The sequence below is a fragment of the Pomacea canaliculata genome, linkage group LG13, assembly GCF_003073045.1.
Source record: "Pomacea canaliculata isolate SZHN2017 linkage group LG13, ASM307304v1, whole genome shotgun sequence".
Taxonomy (NCBI): domain Eukaryota; kingdom Metazoa; phylum Mollusca; class Gastropoda; order Architaenioglossa; family Ampullariidae; genus Pomacea; species Pomacea canaliculata.
In genome coordinates, this window is record NC_037602.1 from 10801563 (window position 1) to 10814061 (window position 12499).

The 12499-nt window shown below is 44.0% G+C and overlaps 1 protein-coding gene across 1 annotated transcript; it reads left to right on the forward strand.

Moving 5' to 3' along the window:
• The first annotated feature begins 10909 nt into the window (after window positions 1-10909).
• On the forward strand, window positions 10910-12028 carry LOC112554175 (general transcription factor II-I repeat domain-containing protein 2-like). Its single transcript, XM_025221805.1, has one exon. It carries the CDS (start codon window positions 11069-11071, stop codon window positions 11945-11947), a length of 879 nt encoding a protein of 292 aa, XP_025077590.1. The 5' UTR covers window positions 10910-11068; the 3' UTR covers window positions 11948-12028.
• Window positions 12029-12499: the final 471 nt, after the last annotated feature.

Consider the following 12499-nt stretch of genomic DNA (forward strand, 5'->3'; position numbering starts at 1 on the left):
AAAAGAAAGGTAGAAACAGTCAGCCAGGTTGTACGCCAATAACTGACGGCGGAGTTCCACAACATCTCTCTCACAAGAGAGACCGAGCACATTACTTTTTATATTGTAATTCTCTATACAGGCAATTTCGCCAGTTACACGTCATTTACCACCATGGTAATATTTCAAAAATATTTAAAACATACTCAAATTTTCATTAAGAAACAAACTTAATCTCACTTCGTGTCCTCTACATTAGTTAGTTAGACAAAACAAAAATGTTCTAAGATTACTGTTTATCCTACGCTCGATCCATTCCGAGAATGGCCGCCACTGATTGTCTAGACCGCGCAATGGATCATCACGAGCATGTGAGTATGCTGACACCGAAAGGTTTCTGGTTTATTGAGTCCTTATCTCTTTCATAGAGTGGTATCCACCTTACGACAAATTTTGTTATGAAATTAAACAGAGAAACAATCTCGTTGACAAAGAAAAATATCCAGACCGGCTTCCAAGGACTAGTGAGACAGAGTGCCTCACACCGCACACATCCAAACGCCGCGCATCCAGCAATAAAAATGCGTGGGCGAGAGAGCTCACGGTTGGGAACATCCACGTAATCAAAAAGACAATTACGCTAAGTCAAACTAATTGCGTAGTCCCCCCGTCATCCCGCCAACAAAGCCTAGAAATATCTTTATCTCCAAGAAGGTAGAGCACAGGCATCAATGTGCTTTATAGTACAAGTTTGAGGCATAATCTCACACACTGGATTAGAACTCAAAATTCGACCTTTGACAAGGTCAGCTGCAAATGTCATTCACCCCGCTGTCCGCCTTCAGCCTGATGTTGACTTTACGGCACGACCAAGATCAGAGACCGATTTACACGAAGAGGGAATAGAAACAGTCAACATAAGGGAGAAAAAGTGGGTAAGTCGAGGCAGAGTAGAACCAGCAACTAATATATCTTCACCCGACTTTTGGTATCAATGGAATCAGCGAGTATATTTGTCCACGTATGCATATTCAACACTTCTACTTCTACGCTGGTCTACTTCAGGAGTCATGATTTCATCGTATGAAGTCAACTGTTACCTCTCCTTGACTCCGATGTCCTTTGATCATAATATGTTGTGAGCGGCACTCGCTCTTAGATGCTCGCCGCACACAGATGTGGGGTCCAAAATTACCCAACACACAGTTGTTGCTAAGATAGAGACAGACTTGAGCGTCTCAATGCGACCCATCCAAGAAAGACTGACAGGGCGAGCGGGATGAGGGGTAGATTAGGGACCTTAATCAAGTGCACAGCAAAGGACTTGGGCCTAAATGTTGCAGTTGCTGGTTCTACCAGTTGTTTAAGCAACAACTATACTCATGAACAACCCTCGTTAGAAACTGCAGTCTTGTTCCCAAGCTCATTCTTTTTCCTCTATAATTTACTTTTTATTTCCATCCCATATTTTATATTTCTTTCGCCACGCATAACTCCTCACCCTACTTGTACTCACATACATCAGGCACTGGTTCTAACTGACGTCCTTCATGCCATGCATCCGCACCCAGGCTATGTGTGCTCATACCATCACTGCCTCAACCTCGGCCACCATTACATATTGCTTCTCATGGATGGCCTCGTCCTGATTTCATTGAAATACTGCTCTAATTCTAGCTCACTCCTGCAAACCAGACCCCTAACCCGCAAAGAAAAAACACAGGTCTTCACGGCCTCGTATTTTCTCTGGGCTAATTCGACCCCGATGCTTCTATCGCTTTCAGTATACCTTGTCTCATGCTTGCCGGAACCTATTTATATGCCAGCAGTCCTGATCAATTGCCTGTCAAAATCTCTTGTCTTCGCAAATGGAGTTAATTCGCCATTTAAACTCTTTCTCTCTTTGTTCCCCGACTTTGGGAGATATGGCCTCAGTCTGCGGTTCGCGTCTTTACAACGACCCACAGCTCCTAATATGATCATTAGCCGCGCCTAGTGATGTAGTGTTTAATGCCTGTACTCAGACGGGAGCAGCATGCGGGGGAACGCGAGGCTCGAGCTCGTCAGCCACAATCACCGAGATGTACGTTACTAGGGCCCCAAAAGCTACCTCCAGCGGGCGCGAGAGCTGGGTTCAGGGGTCACTTATGGGCCACACATTATGGGAGCAAACATAATAGCCTAATCTATGTGGAATGATAAAGAGCGCAGCAGGTCTTCCCAAATTATGCTTAACAAGGATCGGATCGCACTTGACTGCTGCCGTCCAGCTTACAGTGGACAAATTAACAGCATCGCTGAGCACACTGGTCACAACCGGAAACACTAGTCCCTCCAATGCTATTGCATACAACACGTCGGACTACACTGCTTTTTCTTAGGTAGGCTACTTTGGCAATACAGAGTAATGGCCCACGTTATCAAAAGCTGTTATCTACATATATATGTGTAAGTGGAAAGAAAGTTGTCATCCCACATCACATACATTTTTATTTTGTTGGAGCTGTCTCTAGTCTCACTTTCAGTCAAGGTATCTACATGAGGGAGCTATTAGTCCTGTTGCCGAAGCCCCCATTTGTGGCCTGAGAGGCGACTAATGGGAGAGCCAACAGAATTTTTTTAAATGCCATTCTCTACAGAATCATTCATACAATCATACAATCCATCTTTATACGGGCTATATAATATGCTTTAAAACTTGCAACTCATTCTATATATGATTCAATTCTAAGCAGCTATAGAAATGCATTATAGCTATACTATTTAATTCTACATTAAAGAATGCATTCCACAGTTATAAAAAGTCATTCTGTGATCATGGAATTGATTTGTATATTGAAACTAGGCTCTATATTTAGTGCATAGCGTTTGGAGATGTGAGAAAGGTCAGTCAATCAGAATCCTCAAACATAAAGGACCATTGTCACCTCAGTTATGTGCTGTCTGCTCCTCATTCACTATTTGAAGGCGCTAAAAAAATGAAGAAAAGCTTAAATTAGCATAAAGTTTAATTTGCACAAACACTTCCTCTGTGCATGTGACATGTGCTCCTTGATCTTTTTCTAACTGAAACTCATTCGAGAGCTATTTTACTAAGATGATGAAATGGGAAGAATTTGAGTAACTAAGAGACAGTAGCTACTAAACTAGCAACTATTTATCAGAAACGAGTATAAACTCCTTAAACTGAGATTTTTCTTGTGTTTTCCTGTGACACATAAACACAGCTGTAGAATTTTGTCTCCAGTGTATGTAATTTAATCTTCTGTACAGACCCTCAAATTATTATCTACAAGACAGTAATCTTACTTTTTCCTTTCGTTTCATTTTTTGTTGTTGTTGATATCAGTTTTCTCAAAGTAATATTTTAACTTATGGCTAATTACTTTTGATATAACCTGAATCAGGCCTGTGAATAAAAATAAAAATAAAAACGATTTATAATTTTCCTTTCTAAACATGAAGGCACTCCAGTCAGGACAATCAGGCCAGGAACACAAAAAGAAGAGATAAAAGTTAATTTAACCCTGATGAAAAAGTGCGTATTCAAGATTAATTTGAAAACCAAGATATGTAAGGAAGCTGCATGATGTGGGACAAGAAATCTAAAGCTAAGACAATAAACGGAGAATGGATGACCATGTAAACAATATTTGTTGGAGTACTCAAGGAATAATGATTGAGAGAGAGTGGGTGCATGCGCCAAACTCGGAACCATTTGTAGGAGAGACATTTTATTATTTGTAGTAGAGACATTTCATCATTTGTAGGAGAGACATTTTATTATTTGTAGTATTGACATTTTATTATTAATTCTCACTTAAGTCCCATTTAACAGCGTTTGAAACAATCATTATTTATTTTTTATTTCCTGTCTCCCACTGGTGTGTTCAAAATGTCATTACAAAATCTTACTAAAAACCATCTTTGCAGTATAAATACATATACATTATAATACAACATGTTAATATGTTAGTTTTCTTATTCTTCTCTGCTAAAATAATTTAATTAATTAAAGCATCACTGTCTGTGAGTGAATGTCTTAGCGAAGAACGACAGAAGAAAAAGTGAGTAAGGGAAGTCGTTATAGTAGCGTTATCCATTACGGTTTGTTGTTTGTTTTCAAAGAGAAGGCAGACGATTGACGATGTTCAGGGACAAATATAGCTTGGGGTTGTTACTGCCTGATGACGTCAGCACGATGAATGACGTCAGTCTACTCAGCAGCCAACCAACAGGATGATGACATCAGCAAGACAAGACCTGCAGTACGAGGTTATCGATTGGCTGGCTCTCGTCAATAATCTTGGTGGTGGTGTGGAGGGGCATCTGTCGCCTGGTGTGACGAGAGATGTTTTGTCTGTGAGCTCATTAGTGCGTACAGCTTATCTGCCCGCTCTCTCCATTGTCGACAGCAACAACTGTTCCTGTATCAACGTTGCCAGTGCAGACTTCCGGTCCAGTAAATATCAAGGAAGCAGTGTAGAGAGCTGCGTATTCTTGTTACAGGAATTCCCTCTCGACAAAGGACAAGGGGGTTGTGTGTGAAGGGATCGGGGGGAGAGGCAGCATGATAAAGAGGACAGATATGTAATGAAGCTAATGAGGTGACGAGTGTCAGTCAGTGACTGTGCCAGTGACACTGTGCTGATGGTGACGAGTGTCAGTGAGCGGTTTGTTTAGATGAAGAGCGCGCCAGGCCAGAGCTTGCCTCCCCACCCCACTATCCCCCCTGTGATGTATCCAACAAACAGTTGGGGGGAACTTTAAGCATAGCATCCCCCCCTCTCTCCAACAGCTGAACAGCTCGCTCGCTTTATCACAGGGGTCAATCAATAAAAACTGAAGAGTATTACCATGGGGGCGTCTGGACCATCAAACATGCAGATTAGGGACCTGATAGGCCGTCTGGCGTGTGATCGGTTCAAGTGTTTAAATAATAGCCCTTGTTTCTCCTCGGGGGACGTAAAATGGCGGCAAGAAGCGAAGTCGATAACGCACCGCACGATTCGCCAAGCAGCCCGGCCACGTACGGTGGGTGGTGGTGGTGGTGGTGGTGGTGGTAGGGGGCAGGAGGGCGCATGGTGACCGAGCTAGAGGGGAAAGGGGCGATGGGCACCATGGGAACACAACAGCGATCTTCACAGCTTCTGACGGCACAGGGTGTGTGTGAAGGGGGAGGTGTAGGGTTAGGAAGGAGGGAGGAGCGGTACTTTATTACATTCAACGACTTGTGAGTGAAACATTTACCTGAGGTAGGTGGGAGACGAGCCCCTCCTCCCTCCCAGCTTGACAGCCCCACTATTCAGTGTAGTAACATCTCTCTGTAGTGCGTGTATCCCTATCGTGTATTAACACGCAGTTTATCATGTGCGTCGGTGTGTAGGGAGGGAACACTCGCAGTTTATCAGTCCTTTAGTGTTACTGAGCGATGAATTCGTCTTTTGTGAACTGTTCCTGCTGTCTGTGTGACTGCTCGTCCGACAGGCTTTCACTGGAGTGACAGAGGAGGGCACAGATGCTGCTCCAGGCCGCATGCGCAGTCAGCTACTTCCCAGCAGGACGCTTCCAGCCTTGTTTATTTTCATCGCCCTGCTGCGCCGCGAGATTCCCTTGGCATCTTCACTCTCGTCTGATACCAACACGAGAACAGCATGCAAGGAGTTTGCCTACACATGGCAGTCATTTGTATTTACATGGGGCATTCAGTTTAATCTACTCCTGGTAGCCATTTTGCTCTGTTACAAGTCGGTGCGAGGAGACGAGGGGAGTATCTGAGGTTAGTGGGGGAGGGGGATTATCATCTCTTGTTACACACCACTTCCCCACAGTTCTAGCACCCTTCCCTTTGAACAACCCGAAACCGATGACATTGTGTTGAGAAAAGTCGTGAACATATGAACCAACTGATCAACACACCATTAACACGTCAACACACCTTTAAAACCATCATCTATAGTACAGATCCATAAACTAAATAACTCATCAACACACTCTGTAAACGACAACTCATCAGCACACCAACAACACACTCTTAACACATCAAAACTTTAAAGCCCAACAATTAAAACAGAGCAACAGTTGACACCCCAACACCTTTATAACTCAAGTTGACAGCAGCTGACATCCACATGAACACACCAACTGGCACGAGCAATGAACATCCCACCCTGCCCTTGTCCAACTCATTCATCAGTCCTGTTCACTTTTCATACACACACAACAGATTTAAAGTTAAAGGAACGGTACAGGGCCAAAAATCTGGACTAGTGAGGAACATCAAACCTAAGCCGCCCATAAAACTCACCTGTAAATGCTACCCCGACTGCCATCATACCTTAGTGTGTATAAAACTAAGCAGACTGGTTGTTGAAACCACAACTACAACCCCACCACTACATGGAATAAATACTATGTTGGGGAAACATGTCCTTGTCAGTCTTTTGTTGGCGGCTACCTGATCAAGGACCGCTTTGGTTGCCATGACAAAAAGCGTTTACGAAATTACGAGCAGCAGTCAGCCCAAGGGCACAAGGTACTCCGTGTAAGGGCAGAAAACTATACCCGTGAATCGTCACAGGGTTTGATATCTCTTTAATTGAAACATATAGCAGCCCCGGAGAACTGCGCGCATTCACCAGGAGTCACAAAGGGAGTCGGTTGTCAGGGCGATGGCGGGACAGGCCGGCCGTCACACCCGGTCTGACATTCAATCGCGTCTCGCCTGGCTTTGTACCCTCGCGCAGCCTTTCCTCGAGGCAAACGGATCCTTCTCTCGACTGGCTTGCGAAAGGAGGACTTCCATAAATCACAGCGGCACAGACCAACTGTTTTATTTGCGTTGGTCGCAGGCCAACTGACTGACGGCAGATGGACACCTTGCTGACGTTGCAAAGCTGCGCAAACACCGAGATGCGCGCGCACACCGCCCGTGTTTGTACGTGCAGGAGACGTGCATCGGTTCTCTCGGGCTGTCCTTTACACTTGTAGACAAAACTTGACACGCGCTCCCCGTGTCCACACACAATGCACGAGACGAAGAGAGGGGAGAGGGGTGAGTATAATAACGGTGATCGTGGTGTCTCGAAGGTTGGCAAAGAATAAAAGATTCTTGGCGTGTTGTATGGTTTGTTATGGCAGAAGGTGGAGGGTGTATTGCTGCAGCTGGGTAGAGGGAGAGACAGAAAGGTATTTGCGACTTCTGGCATTGTCCGTCTCCCTTATCTCCTCTGGTCAGTCTTCAAGCTATTCATCGAACAGGTCAGTTGTACTGCATCTGAGTGTCTGCCTCTCCTAGTCGAAGACCACTAGCACCAAAACCTTGTTGTGAGGATCCGCAAACACAAAGACCTGAAGAATGTTGTGAACGTTGCAGCTGACTGAGCCAAACGCTGGGTGGCTTTGTCTTGGCAAATATCTCCCACCAGCAAGCACGTGAACAATAATAAAAAAATGTAGACAAAATGGCCTACACCCTGAATAGGCTTGTCACACCCTCTTCCCCTACTTAATCTCCCTCCTTCATCTCCGTGTTTACTGTTAACACTGTTTATTTTCTGTGCCTTTCCCCACATCCGAATTCAAAGCGTTTCACTTGCACCAACATTGGCAGGAGCATGTATAGGAAGTAGGCATCCATTGCACCGCACAGAGTGAAATACTCCAAGTGCTCCGAAGAGAAGTGTGCTTGAAGCAACGGTACTGGCTTATTCCCAGAAGTTGTGAATTTGCGGGATGCTTTAAGTCTTCTACCAGCCTCAAAGTAAGGAGCGATTTTGAATTCGCCAATCAAAAAGTTAATAAGGAATGTTATATAAAACAACATCAACAACAACGGTGAACTGGTGGTCTGCAAATAGTCTCAACAATCAAAGTCTTTTTTTAACCAGACACTAAGCCATACAGCGGGTACACAAACCACTCCGGGTGTGCATGTGAGAGGTGGTGAGTGTGTGAGAAATATAAGAATGTGATATTGTGTTTGCTCAATGTGGAAGGGTTGAAGTTCGGGGAATATCATTCTAAAAAACCAAAACAGCGGGATTTGTAGTAGTCTACAAGCATAGAAAGAATGTGGCAGGGTACAAGAGCTAGAAACACACAGGCAGTTGTATACACAATTCCTTTATCTGAAGGCGGGGAAGCAGAAAGGTCGCACACATAGAAGTGAGACCAAGTCACGCAAACCCATCATCGAGATCCACTGAAATCATCGACACTCACAGTTACTGCCCATTCCTCTTGGGAGGGAGGGACATGGAGGCAGTGCGGTCTGACTGTATACTAAGACGAATTGCAGAAGAAATATTTCCGATTATTGTCACGAAAGAAGGCACCCTCTTATCTCTTTAGATCAATAAAGACAATGGTTTGATTTGTCAGAGTTGTGGCATTTTTCTCTCAGCATTGGCAACATATTAAATCTGTCAGGTGGTCCGCCCACTTTGAATCCTCCTGTGTTGACTTGATGATGGACGATATTTTTAGTCGTTAACGTACAGTGTGATGAATGATATTCCTCCCTTTCTCTTTATATATAGCTCTAGAGCTGAATACTACATATAAAATGAATTGGATAGCTACTTATCAGCATAATATAGACAAATACTTTTGTTTTGCTCTAACTATAGAATAAATTATAAAATCATACCATAACGAATTTTACACATTGGTTTACATTCTATAATGTAGAAAATGAGTCTGTACAATCGTAGAAGGAATTCTAAGGTTTAGAATGCATTTTATAGCTAGAGAAAAAAAATTGATGTCTCTTCTTGTAGTTTCATGTATGGCAGTTACAGGCTACAACTGTTCAGTTGAAGGATTTCAGGAAACACTAAGATAAACCGATTCCTCTAGGTGACTGATCTCTCGCCAGCTCCAATGGCGGCAGAGATCAGCTGAGCTACCGGGCACCCAGAGCGTGTGGTTGGCACTGGTTGATGGCATCCACATGGTTGATGGATGGCATCCACACGGCCAGCCTATCGCCTCGTCCGCTCATAAAACTACAATAGTCCAGTTCCTCAGCTACGCCTTCATCTCTTCCACAAGTGAAATGCAGGCACCAGTCCAGTCGTGGCGAGCGAGGGGTTCGAACCTATGATGTGAGTGACCGCACCACAGGATGGTCTTGCGGAAATATTGTTAACGATGCACAAGGATGTTGAAGGATTAGAAGACAATCAAGTGTTTCTGCTCAAATCTGGGGAACTGGAAACGATCCCTGCCGCACTGCCAGCTCTGCAGCATCCCTCGGGAAGAGGAGCTGACTGCACTGGTGTCAAAGGTCAAATGAAGAAGAAAGTAGTGGCACGTGACTACAAACGTTAGTGAGGACGGGGCTGAGAGGGACAGATGCTAAAGCCAGGGTCCATTTCACAACACATTTATACACACTTTTTATGTTTCAATCTTTCATTGAAACAGTTTTATAAAACACTTCTTAACTTGGTGTACAATACAGATAAAGCTTTTCTAAGATCATTTTGAATAAGATAAAATTGTTTAAGCCAGATTTTTGTTTCCATCAGCAGCTGCAGCTAGTGTAAAAAGGACGGAAAAAGCAAGAGAAGGAAAAACCTATCATACGCAGTTGGAAAAGAATGTATTATAAGCTGGTGGCGAGCACAGTGAGTACTGAGGGATATGAAGACAGTAGAGTGTAAACAGATCAGGCGACTCGACATTCAAGCTCGACCACCGTCAAGGGTAAAAAAGAAAGACTAATTCCATCCCCGTAGTACACTAGGAACTCTAGAGCCCTTAGATCAGGGGTGTCAAACACCCGGCCCGCGGGCCACATCCGGCCCGCCATGAAATTTTACCTGGCCCGCGAAAGAATTTTAGTAAATCATTGTTAATGGCCCGGCGCCAAGTAGAAGGCAAAAAACAGAAAAGTTTCCGTCGAGGCCAGCAAGAGATGGGATCAGTTTAGTGAAGTTTGTACAGACCACCAACAGGAGCGGTGGTACAACAGTGCACTGGTCAAGTTACCACCGCTCCTGTTGATGACCTGAAGGGATGGTGAAGGCGGGGCCCATAAATCTGACCTTTGACACGCGACACCCTGCCCTGAACACGGGCCGAGGGTCGAAGATTTTTAGTACCTGTTAACTTCCCTGAATCGGTCCGAGATCAAAGGGTGCTTAGGGAAAACCCACGTGTATGATGAGGCAGCTCATCCTCAGACAAGTAGAAACTCATCACTGTCTGAATGTGCGGGCTGGCGAGCGGAAGTCGTCTCGATGAGACGTTAAGTTATGAGAAGCAAACTTGTGGAGATCAAGTTGGTGGGAGTATAGCTTCTCCAAGGACTTATATATATCTACCATCTGGAATTATATGTGCGAACTGTGCATGATAACTGTGAACTGTGAATTATACACGTGGACTGTGGATGATAAGTGCCAACTGTGGAATACTGACTGTCCAGTTCCTGCGTCGTCAAAAGGGAATGACTGCCGCCAAAAACATTAGTATCCGAGTATAAATAGCAAGCCACGGTGTTGAAATAATTGTGCGAACTTAACGCTAGTCGCAGGTACTGGTGCGCCATCTGTCGGGGAACAAAGGCAGATGATCAGAGCTAAGCACGTGTTGTGACTTTTCTAAAGACTTTTACTTAATGTTAATTAATAAAGATCAAGAACATTACACTGTGTAGTGAAGGGACTTTTGAAATTTCAATACCAATCAAATTTCAAATTAAAGCTAGCCGTTAAAATGGCCACGAGAAAAGTTGATTTTGAAAACAGAGTATTTCAAAGCCAATGGGAGGCTGACTACATGTTTACTAATATCAGCGGTAAACCAGTGTGTCTACTTTGTGGAGGCACAATAGCTGTGACCACAGAATGCAATCTGAGATGGCATTACGAGACTAAACATCAGGACAGGTTGAAAAGCCTGAATGCAGAACAGAAGCTAAAGAAAGTGGAAGAACTTAAGAGGAATCTGAGATGACAGCAGACATTGTTCACTATAGCAACATCACAAAGTGAAGCTGCTGTGAGAGCAAGTTTTATTGTGACAGAGGAGGTCGCTGTCAGCCCGGCCATTCAGTGAGGGAGAGTTTGTGAAGAGTTGCATGATGAAAGTGTGTGAAGTCTTGTGTCCAGACAAAAAGCAAATGTTTGCAAATGTAAGCCTCAGCAGAAACACGGTTGCTAATAGGATTTGTGAGATGGCCACTGATGTGGAAGCATGTAATGAGCTCTGTAACACAAACCGTCAACTTCATCAGAGCCAAAGGGTTCAATCCCCGATGTTTCAGTCATTTGTGCAGGAAACAGATTTACAGTGGGGCGACAGGCCGTATCACACAGACGTGAGGTGGCTAAGTCGGGGCAAAGTTCTCACTCGAGTTTTTCAGCTGATTGGGGAAATCTGTCAGTTCATGGACAGCAGAGGAAAAGACTCCACAGTCTTGCAGGATGAAAAGTGGAAATGTGAGTTGGCATTTCTGTGTGACATAACCACTCATCTCAACGCCTTGAACCTGCAGCTCCAGGGACGGGGCCACTTGATCACTGACCTGCACGATGCAGTGAAGGCATTTCAAGTGAAGTTGGTCTTATGGGAAACACAAATGAACCAATGCAACTTGTTTCACTTTCCTTGCTGCAAAACAGTGATGGACGAAGTCAGCGCCAAGGTGTTCCCAAATGCACATTTTGCTGAAAAACTGAACTCACTTCGTGCCGAGTTCAAACGCCGTTTCAGTGACTTTGAGGTGCAGAAGAACAACTTCCACCTATTTCACAACCCATTTGCCATCGACGTGGAAACTGCACATATGCATTTGCAGATGGAACTTATAGAACTGCAATGTAGTGAGTCACTGAAGGCAAAGTACAACTCTGTGGGGCCTGCACTCTTCACTCATTCCCTCCCACAAACGATGCCCCACCTTCGTCTACATGCGGACTCGAATCTTGAGCATGTTTGGCAGCACATATTTGTGTGAGCAACTTTTCTCTGTGATGAAGATCAACAAAACATCACACAGGAGTCGTCTTACTGATGTACACTTGCAGTCCATCCTAAGAATCTCAACAACACAGAAACTTACTCCAGATATAAACAAACTTGTTGACAAGAAAAGATGTCAAACGTCCACTTCTGACAAAATAAATTAAGAAGAAAAACTGCTAAGCCTTGGTTTGTTAGTACTTTAATTTTATTTTAATGTATGATTTTATTTACACAAAATTAATAACAAAAAGTTTAGTTCTCTACTGTTGAATAAAAAGTTATCGGACTTAAATAATAACCTTCGGCCCGCCACCTTGTGTGTGATGTGAGATTTGGCCCCCTGGGTAATTGAGTTTGACACCCCTGCCTTAGATGTTTACATAACCAGGCTCACGAAGTAGCATGTTCTCAGCACTCAAGTAGGAGACGTGGGCAGAATACAAAGAACTGAAGGAGAAACAACTATGCAGACTAGTAATGAAAGACAAACATGGAATACACAAAAAGGAATCGGGGAACAAACAGTGAGGATGGGGAGTGTCAT